The 21,792-nt window shown below is 38.8% G+C and overlaps 1 protein-coding gene across 3 annotated transcripts in view; it reads left to right on the top strand.

Moving 5' to 3' along the window:
• LOC126272173 (glutathione S-transferase theta-1-like) overlaps positions 1-21,792 on the top strand; it is a 95,545-nt gene that overhangs the window by 56,840 nt on the left and 16,913 nt on the right. For all 3 annotated transcript variants that reach the window (XM_049974819.1, XM_049974846.1, XM_049974828.1), the window contains 3 exons: positions 5,585-5,748; positions 15,848-15,935; positions 16,024-16,174. In XM_049974819.1, coding sequence (XP_049830776.1) covers positions 5,637-5,748; positions 15,848-15,935; positions 16,024-16,174 — 351 coding nt within the window. In that variant the 5' untranslated portion in view covers positions 5,585-5,636. The remainder of the gene's footprint in view (positions 1-5,584; positions 5,749-15,847; positions 15,936-16,023; positions 16,175-21,792) is intronic.

The following is a 21,792-nucleotide window of genomic DNA, read 5'->3' as shown; positions in this document are numbered from 1 at the left end:
GGTATTACTCACGCACCATGTCCGAAAACCACCCAGTTTCGTTTACTCTCCATCGTCTGACGTTGCTCTCATCAATCTCATATCACAGACCTGCAGCACGATTAGAACTTTGTTCAGCACAAGAAATAACTCCCTTCTGGAATTTGGCACTATAATGAAAGCTCTTCATTATGGTTCCCTAACATCAACAAGCACTTCACAAAATTGCACAAAGCAATGGGTTCTGCTACGTGAAATCTTAACGAGCCCCAGCGTATCCGCTTGTGCAACAATCCTAAAGCCTTGTGCATTGTTGGTATTTTTGTGTAAAGAAATTTATTTTTGTTGCTACGAATATGAAAGGCTGCTACATTCGAAAATGAACAATACGGAATTTCTGTTTACTTCGTTGGATAATGTATGAAAATGTAGTGGTCGAAACTCGGGTCGGAGGAAAAAAAAAAAAAAGCTCGTTTTCTACCTTTTTTTAAAATTTATTTACTAATGCAGAGGTTTTGGCGCCAGTATTTATCTTTGTGCCTGCAAAGCATGCCTGTGTAGCGCTACATATATTCGACGGCAGAAGACAGTTGTGGCGGTACCTACCAACATTTTTCAGAACTTCCGCGTAGTTTGCACTCAATTCTAGGCCGCCGGCTGGATTACAAAAACCGGAAAAAAAATTGCGGCTTAGATTCGAGTAAATACAGTAATAGGTGTCAGGTTAATCAGCACAGCACTTAAAACCACATAAATATTGGAAGAACGACTAGAGCAATCCTAACTACAGCTTAACAAATGTTGCATGAAGGAGCATCATCACCAGATGGCTTCACAAAGTGGATTTCCAATTAACAAACACACAGTTGTATCAATTGTTGTAATATAAAGTGGACTAATGTGGGACGAGGAAAATTTCACATCAGAAATGAGGCTAGTATGAGGTTCATCCACCATTGGTTTCAATTACCTGCCTCATCCAACAAGGTGTGGAGGCAGTCAAGTGCTGATGATACATTGTTGACAAATTTTTCCACGTACAGGTCTGTCAGTGTTAGTTACATTCATGAGGAGTGGGTGTACGAGTCCGATATAAGCATTCCGGGGTGGGGGCCTTAACTTGGGTTGCAAGTATTTCTAAAATTGTGTGTTTGTAAATTGTTATAGGGAGACATTGCTCGTGATTATGTTACAGTGCCTCCAGAATTGAGTGGGCCTAGTTCAGCAAATTTTTCCAGTTTATTGCTAGGTATTGGTGCTCTTATTTATTGTTTTATCACAATGTTTGAGTAATTGTTTGTGCTGCTGTGGGTGCCCAGATTAGATGTATTTGGGTGGGGGAGGGGGGGGGGGGTCATTGGCTTTTGAAGTTGTTAAGTAGGGCAGTCACTGGGGTATCCAGCTGGAGATGAAGTCTCTTTAGTAATAGTATTGTTGTGATTGTTTTGCTCATTTTAATCTAACAGTGGTTGTTATTTGCAGTTCATTTTTAAGGGTCTTAAGACAATTCTAAATTGTAATTGACCTAATGACTGATATATCTTATGTCGTTTAAAGTGGCTCACTCTGTTTAGTTGTTGGTTTCCATATGAGGTAATACTTAAGTGTACATGAAATTGATGAGGGCCACATTTCTAAGTGCACTGCAAAACACACATAACCTTAAACCTTGCAGGGTGGTAATTGGGGTGTGGTTTAATTGCCCTAGTTCGTTGTTGGTTCTCATCCCTGACTTGGGTGTTGCAATTAAGAACTTTTAAGTATCACAAAAGGGATTCTGCTGCCTCTGCTTTGCCACCCTGGCTGCTACTGCTGTATACAATTTTCTATTTGGCAACTTAATTTGTACATGATTGTGTTCAAAATTGAGAGTGACAGTGAATTTTAATGTTTCCAAATAAAAGGATAAAAGGATTGCTGTTGAGCTTGGTGTTTATATTTGAGTGCATAATTTGAAAAAAAGTGTATCATTACCAATCTCATCCATACCAAAGAATTGACTAATTATTTACCCTCCCCTACATTCGCAATACAAATTTCATAAAAGATAAGTTTGCTAGACACTTGATTGATCTAAAATGGCTTACTCCTTAAAGTAATAATAATCTCTCATTCCTATAAAACATATGTCTTTAACAGAACTTGGATGAATTTTGCACAACATTTTTTGAGTTTTGTTGTACAGTTTTGTTACCTCATAATGCAATAGTTCTCTACTGTGCAACAAATAATATACACCAGTGTTGTACTCATCAAGTTACCGCAGAAAGGCCAGTGTCACCTAGCATAACAAGGACATGACAAATGTTGGTCACAGTGCAGAAAGTGATACTAACACCTCCTTTGGACAGCATCTAGTGCTGCCAGTCAATCTATACTGCGCTGTTGGTCCTATACTACCACGTATAATGTTTCATTGGTATTATTTACAATGTTATGTATAGTACATATTGCTGATATGATAATATGTTGCTGCCATAACGCATCATGACCATTAACAGGGCAAAAGTGTTGCCACAGCTTATAATGTGGCTGTACATGCTGAGAATGGCAGATGTGAGACTTAGCAATTTTCCATGAGAACAGTTTTGTTTTGTGACTGTGTGGCTTGTACACTGTAAGATGATGATTTTACTGGTGCTGCCAGAAATGTAGAAAGCGGGCATTGATTAAAAGATATTAAATTGTCTCAAAATGCAGTAACATTAAGCTGCCTCTGGATTCGAACTATTACTGTATGCATTGTTAAGGGTAATGGTGCCTGTACTCCAGGAAGAATCTGATGTTGCCTTCTGATCACAATTCCTCTCCCCACAGTAGTGCTAATGTGGAGAAAGACATGCCTACTGCAATTCTTGATAGCCACAAAATGAACTGTCAGCTTATTGTGGACAAGCTGCACAGTGGTCTGACACATCTCCTGAACTTGGTTGATTGGACTTTCGGCTGTTGATGGAAAATTTGATGCTTATGTAGCTATTGTACAGTAATAACCTGTACTTCTGTGCATACCTATGTATATATCTTTGCTATATTTATGATCTTTGGGTCTGCTTCGCCAGAGAGTTAGAGGAGGCGAGTGTTTACTCTTGCACTGTGATGTTAACCTGTGAACGTTATCCGAACGAATCCTTATTGTGCTGTACACATTATTGTTTGTTAGCAACATTCTTCAACACACTTCTTTTATTGTGTAAAAGATTCCTAGCTGTAGTTTACAGCCTTACACGGTATTGTTATTTGTATACTCTTTCACAAATATTTTGTTTAATATTTTTATAGTTTTTTGTCTTTTAATTTTAAAATTATCCTCATCTTTCTGTGAATTATGTAATGACTTGTTCTGTGAATTGCCCCAAATGATTGTCTGTAAGATGAGAAAATAATTTGACTAGGGTATGTGTGATTTTTATACTAAGAGAGAACAAAACAGTTTTGTAGAAACACACTGACAGAAATGAAATAAAACTTCAGTCTGATGTTTATCAAACTGTGTAAAAATGTTCATCATATAACAGATATTACATGCCATTCCATTCTGAACTGATGTCCATAAGCATCAATATGAAGTCTGGTCCCCCATGGGCACAAATACTCTCCTATATTCATTGAATCATGAAAGAAAACAGCCTCCAAAAGTAAAATTGAGGAATTGCTTGTCTTGCCTGTTCAACAAACTGGCTGGAAGCTGATATGAAAGCATATAATTTCCTGTGTAATCCCACACATTCTCAGTGGGTGATAATTTCCTAGACGGACAGTCCAATCAAGGATCCACACATTCCTCATGGTTGTTTCGAGAGAGAGAGAGAGAGATTCCAGGCATTAGAGAGGTATGGGGCTCAAAAGCCACAGCTTGCTGTGATCTTTTACGAGGTCACTTATGGACAGGTTGGTGACAAACCTGCCACAAAAGAGAGAAGCAAGATTCATAGCTAAATGCCACAAAGTTCCACAGAATTTTCCATTTGGCTGTGGTGATGCACCATACAGCCACAAAATACCACACAATTTTCCAGTGGACCTGCTTCTACACTTTACAGGTGACTGTTGTCTGTATGTGATATCAGCAGTAAATGATGCATGGCAACTCATGATTGAAATCATCTACCGATAATCTGTTTCCAACAGCCCATGGTGACACTCAACCGTCACTTCTACCCAGGTTTTAGATGTTGTCATTGATTTGTTTGTCAGGGCCTCTTGAACAATCTGACCATCCTTTTGTGTTCTTGTGGTGTTGTCATTGTGGAAGGACTCCTAACTCTTTTTATCACACTGTTGCCTTGAGTCCATCTCATCATCATTCACCCTGTAGTCCTTGCACTGCAGACAACTGTGTAATCTGTCAGTATGGTGGTTCCATATCATTCATTTCCATGTCAGAAAAATGGTGGTAAGCTACACTTGCATGTTCTTTTGGATGGAATAAGTTGTGATTTACACATGAATGTTTCCAGTAAAAGTAAATACCCCCAAAGCTATCATTTTTCACTTCATTATTCAGTCATAGAAATGGATTTTTTACACTGAAAATAAGCCAGCATAAGGATCAAATTTTAATCAACATTTCCCTACAGGCTTAGAAATATTGTAGTATTAGTTTGGTAACATTTGATTAAGATGTTCATGGTGTAGCGATTTACATTTCCATAATTGTAGCTTTGAATAAAGTAACTCATTTGTGAGGTGGTGGGAAACTAGTCAGTCTTTCTACAGATCCATCTAGTGCCCTAGCTGCCCTAGCTGCCAGGTCATGAAGAGGTAGTGATTAGTGATTACAGTGATGTCATAGTTATGCTGGTTATCACAATCCAAAAAGTAACTGAGAACATCTAAATTTAGTGGATAAAATTAGCAAAATACTGTTAATACCTTTGACTCCGATAAGATCACAGAAATTGGTATGTTTCATCCATATTTAGTTACCTGCCAGCTGAATGGTAAGACTTATTAAGAAACAAAATTAATGGACAAATATGAAGAAAATGGAGGTTAATACACTCTGCTGTATTCAGATATTCATTTGCTTATATGATAATTGGATGGATAGAAAACATTAAGGTACGGAGTGTAGAATTTTAAAAACAATTTAATTCATTGAAAAGGACTGTATCATGGAAATGGAACTATACCTGTTAATCATACAATGTAGGCTTTCGCTGAATACACCTGTTAAGTGCACAGCAGAAATGATGAAATACTTATTTATTGTGGCCCAAAGACAAATGGTTAAATATCACTCCCACCTGTAAAGAGCTCATCAAACAGAAAAGGCAGGATTTAAAACCTAAAACAAATATTTCCTGTTGGAAAATAAAACAATTGGAAGCACAAATAATATGACTTACCTATTTAGAAAGGCATAATTTCGGAGTGAAACTAGTTGTTTGTTTAGAAATTTTTGTGCATTTAAAATGCAGTAACTGTTGTATTGTGGGCTTGCTCAACAGTAAGGCACTAGTGGGATTTGGCATGCATAAACTTCAATTAACTGAAGTATTTGTTATCACCAACATCATTCTTTTGTTTCAGCTTCACAACATCCCAAACTTTTTATTTCCCTGGTGTGTTCACTGTAATTCATGAAACTTTTATCTTTCAGGATCGCAGTTCTCTACACAGTTACACTTCACTAACAGAAGAACAGCTGCAGTATGTCGTTGAAAGTTTACTATGATCTGCTTTCACAACCATCAAGAGCAGTTGTCTTATTTTTGTTAGCAAATGACATTCCTTTTGTGGCAAGGGAAATAAGTCTTCTCTATGGTTGGTATTGTAGGAATATGTTACAGTATTGTATGTAAACTGAGATAGAATGGCAGATGAAACACCAAGCGATTGGAAGTTTTAGTGGACATATGAAAAACTTGTTAGCAATCTAAAATTATTGCATTTATTCAAGAGACTGTTAGTAGGGAGCCCATATTTTGTCACTGTTGGCAACTAAAACCTATGGTTTCATCTGTCATATTTCCATAGCATAGTTAGTAGTACCAATATTTGTAGCTTCAGGGCATTCATGTGGAGCATGTGGTCACTTTAGTGGGTTTAAGGAGATGTAAGATTAGTATTCTGTCATAAATTGTAACAGCAGCTCAAGAGAGAAAGGTTCTGTGGTCTTATTATGGAGAATTTTGGCATTCAAAAAGTGAATCAGTGCCCATGTAAATCAAAGGCGTGGTGATTAGAGATAGTGGAGGTCACCAGTTAGTTTGCCAATAGTGGTGTTTATTCTAAGGTAGACTCAAACACAAATTTTATATTGCTGTAGCAGCAACAGTGTTGAAATTTTCAGCTACAAAATAAATAGGCTGGAAGCTGTTAGAAATGTGTGCTATTTACTCTGTAATGTTAATGAAAAACCTGTACCTACTACGAAAAAGAAGAATATCTAATGAGTTTCATTTTTTTATCGATACATTATCATCCATTCGTTAGCTACTAAAATGTACTGTGCTATTGATTTATTGGTCATTTATTGTGCTGCTAACAGTGGTTTATAATTTGAATAGTGCTTTTTCCACCAGCTCTACCTATTTCTTCAACAAAAGCATATCCAGAGTCTGGGTAGGAAAGAAGGGTGGAGGGAGGTCATTTCATTTTAGTCGTGCAGTGAAAGATGAAATAGTTTTGAGATTTCATGAGAAATGGCTCTGGGTATGCGTGCACAAAGCAATATCCAGTACATGATCTTCAAGCTGATATTGAATTTATCCATCTGTCTGTCTGATAGGCATGACGTGAGTTCAGTTGATGAAGATGGTTAGTATTGAGGGGGGGGGGGGGGGGGAGGGGGAGGGAAGGTGACATGACTGCTACCCTCCCTTGCCAATTGTTGGCATGCCCTTTCCTGTTGGCACTTAGCTCCACATAAAGCAGCTTTTTATTTCTATTACAACAATAGAGCAATGTATATTTAAGTTAATTCTTTTGAAATTATTATTCAACCTATGACAGTATTGTGAGACTATAGATTGCTAGTCACTGTATAGCAGAGGTGTTGGGTCTCAGACAGGCAAAACAGAAAAACTTCTAAACACATAAGCTTCTGGCCAGAAGGGCTTTGTTTCAAATAGACAACATACACTGTCTCTGAGTGCCAAGACCAGACTGTGAGCAACTGTGCATAATGGGAGAAGCCATCTGGGTGGTAGCAGCAAGGAGGAGGCTGGTTTGAGGGGGGGGGGGGGGGGGGGGAGCACGGTACAGGTGGGGGCAGTAAAGTGCTGTTTGCGAGAGCATACAGGTATGAGGTGGAGAAAGGGCAGAGCAGTAAGCCAGAGGGGGGGTAGAGGCTTGTGCAATAGGAGGCTGTGGGTTGGGAACAAGGAAGCGGAAGGTTGATGCCAGGATGGTTATGGAAACATAGGATATACTGCAGGGAGAGTTCCTGCCTGTGCAGTTCAGGAAAACTGCCATTGGTAGGAAGGATCCAGATGCCATACGCTGTGAAGTAGTCATTAAAATGAAGAACGATGTGTTGAGCAGTGGGCTCAGAAACTGGGTAGTACACTTATTTCTTGGCCACTGTTTGTCGTTGGCCATCATGTGGAGAGAACAGCATGTTGGTTGTCATGCCCATGCAGAATGAAGCATAGTGGTTGTAGCTTAGCTTGTAAATCAAATGACTGGATTCACAGGTAGCCTTGCCTTTGATGGGATAGGGGTCCGCCCTTGGTAGCTGAGTGGTCAGCATGACTGACTGTAATACCTTAACGGCCTGGGTTCAATTCCTGGCTGGGTGGGAGATTTTCTCCACTCAAGGACTGCGTGTTGTGTTGTCCTTATCATCATCATTTCATCCCCATCGACACGCAAGTCGCTGAAGTGGCATCAACTAGAAAGACTTGCATCAGGCGAACAGTCTACCAACAGGAGGCCGTAGCTACAAGGCATTTCATTTCATGGGATAGATAGGTGATGTCTGTGACTGGAATGGAGTAGGCCGTAGTGGCAGGATGTAAGGAACAGGTCTTGCATCTAGTTCTGTTACAGGGATATGAGCCAGGAGGCAATGTGTTGGGAGGAGGGGATGGGAAAGAATGGATGAAGATATTGTGTAGGCTCAGTGGGTGGTGGAATACCACTGTGGGGTAGAATATTCCTCATTGCAGGGCACATTGACTTCACCTGTCCTTTTCAACCCAACAAGCTACCTTCCTTGATGTTGACCTCAAGCTCAAAGTTGGTTACATCAGTACTCCATCCATATCAGACCTATCACCAGCTGTGCCCCCACTTCAACAGCTGTACCTTCATTTCAACAGCTGCAACCCATTACATGCCAAGAAGTACCTTCCATGCAGCCTAGCCACTCATGGCTGTCACATGTGTAGTGACAAGACATTCATCTCAAAATACACCAAGGGTTTCACTAAGACTTTTATGTTGTAATTTCATATGCTGATACATTCCATGATCTTGGAGATTTGCTCCTCAATTTGGTCCTACGGGACTGGATGTGTAAAGTAAAAACTCAATAAAATACCATAATTACACTTCCAACTTTACACAGAGACAGATTTGTCATACTTACCTCTGCAGTCACCCACCACTTCCCAAAGTCCCACCATCTGGCCACAGAGGAGCATTCCCCTTGTGACTAAGTACCACCCAGAACTGGAGCAACTGAATCACATACTCCACCTGCTTTTCTACTACCTCTCATCATGCCCAGAAATGAGGAATGTCCCACCCATTATCTTCCCCACCTTTTCCCACTGTGATATTTCACTGCCCACTGAACCTACAATATCCTCGTCCATCCCCACACAACCCCTGCTGCTAACCCCTTGCTTCATGGCTCATATCCTTGTAATAGACCTAGATGCAAGACCTGTCCCATTCTTCCTCCCACTACCACCTACTCCAGTCCAGTCACAGGCATACCTATTCCATCAAAGGCAGGGCTACATCTGAAACCAGTCATGTGATCCTGCTTTGTTCTATGAAGGCATGACAACCAACAAGTGGTCTGTTCACATGAATGGCCACTGACAAACTGTTGCCTAGAAGCAGCTGGACTGCCCAGTTGCTGAGCACGCTGCCCTATACAGTGTTCATCTTTTTCATGACTGCTTCACAGCCTGTGCCATCTGGATCCTTCCTGCCAAACCCAGCTTTTCTGAACTGCACAGATGGGAACTCTCCTTGTAATATACCCTACATTCCCATAACCCTCCCGGCCTGAACCTTCCTTAGTCATTGTCCTTCACCCACCTATCCTCTTCCCTGTTCCCACTCCGGCACTACAAAGCCTTCTATTCCTCAAACACACCCACAGTCTTTTTACTTCTCTCCTTTTCCACACACCCAATGCCCCACCCTGCACTCCCCATGCCCTCCATCTAACCTTCCAACAACACCTTGCTGCCGTACCCTCTCTCCACCTCATCCATGTATGCTCCCTAAGACAGCATTCTACTGTCCTCCACCTGTATCCTGCTCTCTCTCCTCCATACCACCCCAGGTCCGCCCTCCCCCCTAACCACTCTGATTGATTCTCCCATCATGCGCAGTTGCTCATAGTCTGGCATTGGCAACCAGAGACAGTGGTTATGTATGAATGAGCCATCTTTGCATGAATATGTGTGTGTGTGTGTGTGTGTGTGTGTGTGTGTGTGTGTGTGTGTGTGTGTGTGTGTGTGTGTGTGTTTTGTCCACTTCAGAAGAGGGCGTTCTGGCTGAAAGCTTATGTGTTTGTTCGTCTTTCCACTGTGCCTCTCTGCAACTCAGCATCTCTGCTATATGGTGAGTAGCAGTCTACCCCGTTCATAATATTGACATTATTCCATTGTGGATTTTCCACTCAAACTACGATCATATTACTTACAAAATAAGTCATATTATGGTTTAAAATATGAATTTATAGTGAATGTCAGTAAGTTTTACTTGGCAAGGCGAACTGGTAACCCAAGACCATAGCGTTTCATGTGACGAGGTGCAGCTATGCTTCAGTTCAAGGTGGAGCATGTTGGTAGCTCACAGTACAAGCACAAAAAGTGGTTGCAGAAAATATTTTCTCAGGAATCCATGACAGACTGCTGTTAACATCGTTAATATTATTGGCAGCGGACTTTGAGAATGAGGGAGGTGTGATAGTGCCGTTAGTGAAGGCAACATAATGTTGAAATACATGTTGACAAACAAAAGTTATGTAAGTCAATAGCATGCAGATTATGGAAGGAGGGGCAGAGTTTTGAGTGACATAGGCCTCCACACAAGAGGGGGGAAGGGGAGTCAAGAGGTTACACTTGCTCTCCCCCCTCCCCAGGAATCTGGAGTACAGAATATTTATTCATCACAGAATTGCCATACACTTCTAGAAGTGAGTGGGTAACCATCAGTTGTCTGGGATGTATTAAGTTGTTTGTGCCACTCAAATTTAGGACTTGTGTTATGACATGTTCTCCATCCGTCTCACTTCCCACCCGCTCCTCTAATAAATGCTCCTGCTGAGTGGAGCAGGATTCAAGTATCTGCACCAAAGCAGATTAATTAAAATTTCATTGATGATATAGATAAATGTGTTATTAACTAGCAGTTTCTGTGATACTGTATTATTAACAACCCAAGAAAATGCCAACCCTGCAAAAAAACTTCACCATGTTTGTTGAACTGGATTTCCAAGTCAGCAAAGAAGCTCAGAGAAAAACTGTTCCATCTATGGGAACTGATTTTAAAACATACTGGAATGAACAACTCAATATGTGTGGATGATGGAATATGATTGTAAAAAGAACATACAACATTAGATTTTTTGCACAAAAAAAGTGAAGCATCAGAATGAAAACAGCCAGAGTTTTATTTAGATAAACTGTGAATTCATACACACTACGTTGTGGATAAATATTTCAAAGTGACACTGTGCAAAAACTGTCGTCAAAAACAGTGCTAGACAACATTTCATTGCTTTGAATGAAGATTTTAATTTCATGTTCACATCTCCTCTATGAAACAGGAAAACTTTGAACCATCATGTAGAAATGGACAGAAAAAAATTAAAAGTTTGTAGAGATAAGAAATGCTGAAATTTTGTTGTTACTTAAGGAACACCAACCTCCACCTCTTTATTCCATAGACAAACTTTTGCAACAACGTGGTTCTGTTCCCGCAATGACCATATGACATAGAAAAAATTCTTGCAGATCTGATGTGGGATCTTGCGAGAACAAGATCCATAGTTGTAATACCTCAACCATCTCATCCTCTAAGCCATAAAAATAAAAGCTGATGTTTTTACTGCTATAAATGTCATGTGTCACCTATCGTGAAGCAAGCTTTTCGATGTAATGCTCCTTCATCAACTTGCACATCAATTTCACTGCTTGTATATTCAAGACGCTTTTCAATTGGCCTCACAAGGCTGTGTGTGCATCCTTACAGCCCTTTCCATGAGAGAAAAATCTGAGGTTGTCACTGAGGATTGAACCCAGCACCTCAGCGTAACTAGCCAAAAAAGCTAACTACTAGGCCACACAATCAGTTTGCTTTTGCTGCTGTGGTATTAGTTTTTATCTTTACGACATTAGAAGACTTGAAAAGCTGTGTATCATGCCAAAAACGTGCATGATGACAATCGATGGAGAGATACCACAAGTGAACAAACTGAAAAAAATAGTAAAATCAGTCAGCATGGATTTGAACAAAGAGCTGGCATTACGTCCATGACTAAACCAGCAGATGGTGAATTAACAGACTCAAGTGTGGAAGATAGTGATATCATTGGAATGGTGGTCTTACGGTTACTGCCAATTAAATGTCATAAGCAGACAAGGTGAGATTTACTGTATGCTCTATTTCTGTTCTTGTTATTAATAGTCAATTCACTCAGATATATAGTGTGTAACAGCACTCCACTTGCAAGAATATTGATTAAATGCTTTTAATGCCTCCTCTCTCTCTTCTCAGGCATAAACACTATAATGCTGCCATCACGGCCAGATAACCACTTCATTTTGCCAGGTTATATACATAAATATACAGTGAGAAAAATGAAAAATAAAAATGTTTAGTCAAAATTATCAGCTTCTTGTATGCACTAATCTCCACTCACTTTCCACACTCTATTTTGTTTCATTTTAACTCAGTCATAGTGTCCATCTCACACAGAGCTATTTGCAGTAGATGTTAATGTCATGAGAAAGTAAAATTTTGATAGTTCCTCTTCTTTTTATGTTGTTTTTCTTTAATTTATTTTACAGTTACCTGGATTGGTGTAATCTTTTATTATATATGCTCAATGATTACATTACCATTACTATCACCATTGCCTCATCTTCTCCTGTTAGCTTACTTTGTCTATCATTAATATTTTATGGTGATTCTGACATCATTGCTATGTGAAAAAATTACTGCTTCGGCTTAATGACCTTAACATAAGAAACATACTTTCTAGAAAAATTTGTCTATCACAGTGGTGAGTGATGTAGTAGGAAGTGGTATATCTCATGTGGCTCTGTCATTAAACTCGAGCAATAATTCATTTTCAGCAGAAATTAAATTCAAGGGAACTTCCAGTTTGTACTAACATAATGATAAATATTCTGTAATGATAGATATTCTACAGGCCAGTGGCTTTCAAGAACTAATGGTATCTGACATTCACTATAGTTTTAGTTCTCATGTTTTATATTTGGAAATGAAATTCATTAAGCAGATAATTCCCCATATATAGCATGCAGTAATCTCCCTTTTCTGTGACATGTACTCCTAACATCTCGTAAACCTGCCCTTCATCTATATTTTAATTTTTTGGACAAGGATATGGGCTGGTCACAAAGAGAACATAGTTTGTTTCTAAATCGACATGACCATGTTGCTGCCTAATATGAAAACATCTCTCTTCATTTGATGTATATTAAAATTCTTTAACTTTTAAGTGAAAAGTTGTTGCTTTTAGTTTATTGATTTTTTGCACTTCACATACTTTCTACCAAGGCATAGACCCAATCATATTCTTATTGACAGTCAAATGCATTCCACTTTCACACTGCAGTTTGCTATTGCTTTACCAAATAAATCTTTCAGGTTGCATCTGGTCATGGTAGCCTTTTTATAACAGATCAAAGAGAATTATGTTCTGTCAATGAAACTTGCTGGCCAACAATAATGATATGGTTTTATCCACTGATGTTATGTACACACATCAAAAAATGTTTTGCATCACACCGATTCCCAGAATTCCTGAAGATAGATGTTGACTGTGGATATTGTATCACAGACACAGTCCTTTTGACTGTTCAGAGATGTCACTGCCCAAAGATGTAAACAACCATGCATGAGCAGCGCCTAGTAGACGGAGGGGGTTCAATGGCCAATTACTTCCAGTCATTCCACCAGGAAGGAGGTATACGGCTCGTGTTGTGTGTAGTTCAACCATGCCTAGACGTTCAGTATCATAGTTCGATTGCATCCGCATTGTTACTTTGTGCCAGGAAGGGCTCTCAACAAGGGAAGTGTCCAGGTGTCTTGGAGTGAACCAAAGCGATGTTGTTTGGACATGGAGGAGATGCAGAGACATAGGAACTGTCGATGACATGCCTCACTCAGGCCACTCAAGGGCTACTGCTGCAGTGGATGACAGCTACGTACAGATTATGGCTCGGAGGAACCCTGACAGCAACGCCACTAGGTTGAATAACGCTTTTCATGCAGTCACAGGATGTTACAACTCAAACTGTGCACAATAGGCTGCATGATGCGCAACTTCACTCCTTACGTGCATGGTGAGGTCCATCTTTGCAACCATGACACCTTGCAGCACGGTACAGATGGGCCCAACAACATGCTGAATGGACCACTCAGGATTGGCATCACGTTCTCTGCACTGATGAGTGTTGCATATGCCTTCAACCAGACAATCATCGGAGATGTGTTTGGGGGCAACCTTATCAGATTGAACGCCTTAGACACTCTGTCCAGCAAGCGCTGCAAGGTGGAGGTTCCCTGTTAGTTTGGGGTGGCATTATGTGGGTCCGATGTATGTCGCTGGTGGTCATGGAAGGCACCATAAGGTCTGTATGATACATGAATGCCATCCTGTGATCGATAATGCAACCATATTGACAGCATATTGGCGAGGCATTCGTCTTCATGGACGACAATTCACTCCCTCATCATGCACATCTTGTGAATGACTTACTTCAGGATAACGACATCACTTGACTAGAGTGGCCAGCATGTTTTCCAGACATAACCCTATCGAACATGCCTGGGGTACATTGAAAAGGGCTGTTTATGGGTGATGTGAACCACCAACCACTCTGTGGGATCTACGCCGAATCACCATTGAGAAGTGGGACAACTGGACCAACAGTGCCTTGATGAACTTGTGGATAGCATATAGCATGCCACGATGAACACAGGCGTGCATCAGTGCAAGAGGACATGCTACTGGGTATTAGAGGTACCGGTGTGTACAGCAATCTGGACCACCACTTCTGAAGTGTATGGAGGTACAATGTGCAATGTGTGGTTTTCATGAGCAATAAAAAGGGAGGAAACAATGTTTATGATGATCTCTTTTCCAGTTTTCTGTACAGGTTCTGAAACTCTCAGAACGGTGGTGACGCAAAACATTTTTTGTATAATTAAGTGCACCTCCCGCATGTAAATTGTATCATTGCTCATTATTAATCTACCAGTTGACATAATATTTCCCAACTCATAATTCATTGCTTTAGCAACTATTCAGATTGGTGATGTGTCACATGTGCAAGCAAGTGTTCTGTACAAAACCTGAATGACGAATCTCTTGTACTCATGTACTGGTGCATGACCAGTAGCACTTGGGTATTGTTGAATATAATAACGAGACAAGGCTTCTCTTGGGAAAGGTGAACTTAGCTTCAAAAGTTCCAGAAAACTGGCAATGTGTAAGGGATTTAATAAATCATACTACTGTCGATAGTTGTATCCCTTACATCTATCAATAATTGGCTCTATTTTGCTTATGTTATTCTATCTTTCCTAATCATTTTTCATACTTTGTTCTTTCTGTTTAGTGTTATCACGGACCCTTTCCAAACTTTTAAATTCTTTCCATATGCGGTCCATCCCCCCCTCTACCCCTTTCCCCTTTCTCATGGCACTTCATATGTTTTTCTTTTTTGTTTCTCATACATTTCATATATTTTATGTTTTTAATTTCAGACTACTACTGTTGCATGATTTTTACAACAGCTACTATTATATGTTCAATAATTAATCATGACTTTGTAATAGTTGTTCACTTACTGACTTTCCCTTTCATTTACGTCTGCCTCGGTAGCTGAGTGGTCAGCATGACGGATTGCCGTCCTATGGGCCCAGGCTCCAATTCCCGGCTGTGTTGTAGATTTTCTCCACTCAGGGACTGGGTGCTGTGTTGTTTTCATCATCATTTCATCCCCATCTGGCATGTAGGTCACCCAATGTGGTGTTAAATGTAATAAGACCTGCACCAAGGCGGCCTGACCTGCCCTGCAAGGGGCCTCCTGGCCAATGGTGCCAAATGTTCATTTCCATTTCCTTTCACTGTTGCATCAGTTAGCCATGAAAATTTTAGGAGCTGTGGCTAATGTGGGGGGGATCATCTGTTTTGTTCATTCCTTTTATAAGACAAATAATCCATTCATTTGTCTGACGTATACTCTTTTTTATGTTTATAACTGTTTAACAGTCTCAACTTTTATCCCTACTTTTTGTTTATAATTTATCTGTTGTGTCAGCAGATACTTGTTAACATTTCAAAATCAGGTGTTTATAGCACCCATATTATTTCAAACAAAAACCACATCATTGATTGAATCTCTTTTGATAAATTCATAATTTTGTTTTTTTCCAAAATGATTAATTATAATTTTATTGTAAAATATGTTTACAGGTGAGCAGTTTAGTGAAGAATTCGCTAAACTTAATCCAATGAGGAAGGTTCCTGTGATCAAGGATGGAGAGTTCACATTGACTGAAAGGTAACAAACAGCAGATTCTTAGTATTGGTCCCATGCACTGTGCTGCTAGTATAAGTTCATTTTGATTTTGAATTAATGTTTGCTTCAGTGTAGGTATTTTACGATACTTGTGCCGAGAGAAAAATGTTCCTGACCATTGGTACCCAGCAGACAGTAAAAAGCAAGCAAGAGTTGATGAATACCTCGAGTGGCAACATACAAACACAAGGAGCAACTGTGCACTTTATTTTATAAGTAAGGTTAGTTCGAGATATTATGATTACATGTACTTTAGTAATGTTGTACTTCACTTGTTTACAGCCTCGTGTAACCTGATAGTCTCCCTTTTTCTGCTGAAGGAAATAGACTTCATTTCATTCTTTTTTAAAAAATAGATTAGCTATACCTGTGCAAACTCTAGAATATAAATAGTGTGTATAAAGAAAACCAAACACTGCAAAGTGATCCCTAGGGTACCAACCTCCCTTATTGCAATGTAGATTTTTATTTGCAGAATTAAAATTAAAACAACCAGGTATAAAAAAACACTAAATGATATACACAAAACTAGAAAATGCAGTATAGTAAGGAACAAGATACTGGATTTTCAAAGAAAATAGCCCACAAGGGTACACTTCCCACTACACTTGGTCTCAGTTCGAATACTGCTATGTATAACTATAAAAACAGTGTTGGTGGTCTGCAAGGGAGCCTAAAAGAATACCAAAGACCCCAATGGTGGAACGAGTACATGATATGATAAGGTGTCACAAAAGAAATGCCCATTTAATTTTTTTCTGGAAAGAAGCTCAAGTGAAGATTGTGAAAAATAAACAATTTAGGAGCTGCCCCCCCCCCCCCCTCCCCCTTAAAGCTCAATAAATGCAGTAGATACAGTTTTTCATAAAATGAGTTTTTGTGTTTTCATGTAGATAGAAATGTTTGAGCATTTTAATTTTTACATAAACACTAGATCTCACTGACATTAATAGAGCATTGTAATGAAATAAATTAAAATCTATTCTTTATAACATTATATCTAGGTGTGATTCTTCCAGTTTGTTTCAAAAGTTGATAAATGCTAGTTATTATTACTGGTATCTGTTAAGTTGACTTCTTTAATTCTGCGTATTTTTTCCACAACTAATATTTTTATCTGCTATATTGTTAATTATGTGCCTCCACTGTCATCAAAACACAGTTTTGCGTATATTATTATATATATTGTTATTTTCAATTTTTCCCTCTTATATTTATATGTTATCAAGTTACCTTCCATTAGAAATGTGGGTGCACTCAATGACTGTGATAAGACTTTCAAATGATAGACCACGGCAATCAGTCATCCTTTTCTTTCAATTTTTATTAGGTAAATCTAGATTTCGGCACGTGCCTAGCCATTATAAATGCACTGTTTCATGGTATCAATGCATGTCCTGGTAAATCAGTCTCCTGTTGTTTGGACTTCTGTCACAGTTCGTTCAAGAGTCTCCGGCATTGAGTAGTCTTGAACGAACTGTGCAGAAGCCCAAACAACAGGGGACTGATGTAGTGCAAAATGCATTGAAAATCTATTTTTGCCTAATAAAACCTGAAAGAAAAGGACAATGTTGTACGTCTAGGACATCTTTGTAAAACTCCTTTGCATCTTCTGAATTTCAAAATACTTTAGCAAGGCAGAAACATCTTTCTTCTTTTCTTTGCTTATGATATTTTGGTTTCGTAAAAGGGTGGATGTCAGTACTATTGGATGGCATGGTTTCTTCCATCTCGGTTGTCAACTTGTACTGGATCTCCAGAGTATGTATCACTTACTGACACATTAACAATTTTCTTTTCTTTTTTGTATGAGATGTCATGTTGATTGTTCATTTTGAACAACAGCTTGGATTTTAGTACTTCTTGTGCACTATCTTTTAGATTTTTGACAGTCCAGTCTGTGTTTAGAACTTCGAGAACACCATGCTCAACTAAAGTATCATAATATTCGCTAGGAGACAAGGGGCTTTCTGTTTTTGTAAAAGACATCGCAATTCCACCAAACATTCAGACTGGAGGCACATAGCTATGCCCACAAACAGAAAAGAAGTGATGAATATTATTGAATTTTGCACTGTTTTTCAAGAATGCTGCAAGCATTGCCATCATACAACTACATTTATTTTGGCTGCTGCAAGAATCTGAGAATAGGTGTAACTTTGGTGCCATCATCTGGTTGTTTTTTTTTTTTTTTTTATCTTAGTCAGAAAGAAAGTCCAGCAAAGCTGAAGCAACATTAGTGCATCCTCTTGAAGTTTCTGTTTCCAACCAGGTTTAGAAAATGATGCTTTCCCTTTTTTTGCTCCTTAGTATGGATCATGATGCACAGATTGTATAATTATACTTGTCTAGCATAGACAACCTCACTGACCAGTAGTTTTGGAATAGGTTGGTTCTGTTCCATGTCAAATCAAATCTTAGTTACAGTAGGATTATCTCCTTTCATTATATCATAAAACCACTTTGCACAAATTTTATGTAATCTGTGTCTAGTTCATGGTTCATTCTTCTTTTGCAGACACATTTCAGGTTTTATTTCCATTAAACCAGCATTACAAGTGGAGCAGGTGTCAGTATGAGGTGTCCTGAATGGTAGATTGACATGTTTTTTGACATATTTATAAAATATGTGCTTGTATTTTGATAAGGAACTTTGTTTCAGTCCAAATTTTTCTTTCTTTCTTTCTTCACAGAATCACTTTAATATTTTATTGACTGTGAGATCTGAAGGCAAATAACCTCTTGTAGACATCCCCCTTTCTTGGTGGCTCTCTGTGCACTTATATCTTTTTGTATCATGCTTATTGGCAATAGTTATCCCCATATGATCCTTTCCTGTTCTGCTGCCTCCTCTGCTTTCTTATGGCAGTCTTCCTCCTTCAGGAAACCTGCATGTTAGATAGGATAACCTACCCTTTGACATGCCAGATACTCCTTGGAAAGTGGCAGCACAAACAGGCACTATTTCACCATCCTTTTTGTAATGGTATACTGCACTGTCACTGTTTTCTTTGTTTTCGCATTCTGAGTGTTCACTACTCTATGTTGAGCACCCCACAAACCAATCATCGTCATCATCATCATCATCATCATCATCATCCACTACTCTACGCTGTGGTGAAGAAATATTAAGAAATTTTAACATGTTTATGTTGATCCATTTTATTTAATGGTGTCGTGACGATGAAAGTGGGTAATATTTCCATAGCAGATTTCAGCAGTTTTGCAGTCTTTCGCCCCTGTAGCTTTTGAAGGCAAAGCCTCAAGTCCATGTTTGCATTAAATGGGTTACTTTTTACAATTTTTGCTTCGCATTTCAGGTCAATGTAAGCTTTTCTTGAATCAGGATTTTCTCCCTCCATTTTCAGAACCACAAGTATCATCATCGATTCTGTTTTTGCTTGCAACACTTCTTTGTAGACGTACTCATGAGCGTCTAGTGAATACTTGTCTAAAAGCAAGCTGCAGGTGTTCCGATGGCAGTGAAGTCTCGTTGCAGCGATATTCCCACCAGTAAATGTTGTTACAACAGTGAATAACATCACTTACAGCAACAAGTATACTCTGTTATTGTTGACTGCCTGCTGCGGGAATTTGTCGATTTTTGCTATAACTGTAAGAATGCGTGTATCATATTTTGCTAAAACCTTGTGATTTGGAGTGTTCACATACACGGCAGTAGTCAACTTTTGATAAAACCTGGTTCAGGGGTTGATGTAAGTGGTCAGCATTATGCCATTATCACACGTAATTCAATTTTGAAATTGTTTGTGTGTATCAAGTTTTGAAAAAACGTTCCTCAATTCCAGTACAGAAAGGAAAAGCAGGACGATGTTTGTACAAATGTCTAGAAGAATCTAATAATAATAAAATCTATAAAATACATAATTTACTAAAAAGAATAGCAAAGGTTTTAGATCAACTAAATCGAGTGAGAAGGATGTGCTGTTAATATTGGATAAAGATATGTATTGGCTATAGTATGAATATCAGAAACAGCTGCTCAATAAAGATTTCCCATTTACATAGTTTAATGAACAACTTAAGATCCAATGACCTTTAAATGATGCTACTAGAGAGGAGAGAAATCATATAAAAGGAAACTGTAAAAGAGCCGTTCCAGACTAAATATCTGGTGAACTGTAGAACCTCTTCATGATTGCTTGTGCCACATGGCTTACAGAACTTTTCAATAACATTTCGTAATTTGGAGTAGTTCCAGGTGCTTGAAGAAGGAGTATATTGATCTTTTTATAAAAAGAAAGGCGATGTGCGTGATTATGAAAACTGTTAGAGAAGTGAAACTTACTTTACATCGAACCAATCCAAGAATTGCACCTGGCAGGCACAGCCGTGCCACACGGGTGCAGGCAGTGTTGTTCAGCACCACATACACAACCCTGTGTCACTACTGTTGGCATAGAAGCAAGAGAGATATCTGTGGAATGAGTGTGACCACACAGCACTGCTCTGCACTGGGCTGTCCCACAGTCAGATCCAATGTAAACAAAATAACAGAGGAAGCGCAGCTCTGTAAAAGTGGTCGATGAGCGGTAAAACAAGCAAACCATTTACTGTTTAGATAACAATTAGATTTCATGTGCCGAATTACTACGCAAAGCTATAGAAAACAATATCCAAAACTAGAATCATAAAACAAATTAGCAGTTTTCTGACCCACAGGTTGATTCTATTAGTATTGCACATGCACACTTATCATACGTACAGTAGGCTTCTTCTGAAAGATATATCAGTTTCATAAATGATCTAGTGTCATAAATATTCTTTTTTAGAAATAATTTTACATAAGGCAAATAGAGACTCATTCTTCCTGTTAGTAGTTACAAGTAAATATGTTTTGTTGTACTTCATGCTACAGCTTTTTGTATCCCTTTTTAGAATTTAGGTATCGGATCCTTATTTTTTGCTGTTTTGTATGCTATAATTTTAATTGATCATGTTTGAAAACTTATTTAAAAAAATAGAATTAAGGTTATAAAGGACTTTGATCCTTATAGTCAACATTTTTAAAGAAGGCACTTAATATGTTACATGTTTTTCTTTTTGGAGGAAGTGATTTTTCTAAGTTTAGTACAATATTCCAGGAGACTGCTAACGTCAAAGAATTATTCAATTTTTTTTTACTATCTATTGAATGGTTCTTAGTTTTAGCAAGCTTTAAAAGGGAAAAAAAGCGCTCACAAATACATGTGGAACCAAACGTTGAGAGAACTTTGGCCACATGCTTGTGCACAAGAGGTTACTTCTCTCATGGAAAACAGCTGTAAAGGTCATCCAAATTTTTACACATACAAAAGCAGTCCTTCAGATGAATATCACACTGCATGTGAATCAGCTTTAGTTGAAACACGTGTGAGACGTCCTCTGCCCAAAGGGAAAACGGGTGAACAAATGTATCTAAGGCTGGTTGTAGCTCACTTATCTCCAAAAATCTGTTTTGAAACTCTTCTTTTAATTCACAAATGATTTGAACATAATCTGAAAAATCCACATCTTGACTAATGCTGCCTAATGCAGAGAAGTGTCCACAATTCTTCGTGCACAACTGTTTCTTCCACAAAATAAGGTTTTTTTTAAATGCTTGAATCGTCTGCACTAAATCAACAACTGAGTGATTTTTGCTTTGGAGTGAAATGTTCAAAGTACTTGAATGACCAGTTACATCACACACACACACACACACACACACACACACACACACACACACACACACACCAAAAAAAAAATTGCCTCCCACTTAGGATCAGAAAGTACTTCTTCTGGACATCCTTTTGTTTCCAAAAATGATGTTGATTTTGTCCCTCAAGGAGAAAAACTG

This window comes from Schistocerca gregaria, chromosome 1 (assembly GCF_023897955.1).
Source record: "Schistocerca gregaria isolate iqSchGreg1 chromosome 1, iqSchGreg1.2, whole genome shotgun sequence".
NCBI lineage: Eukaryota > Metazoa > Arthropoda > Insecta > Orthoptera > Acrididae > Schistocerca > Schistocerca gregaria.
This window is presented reverse-complemented; position numbering and strand designations above follow the sequence as displayed.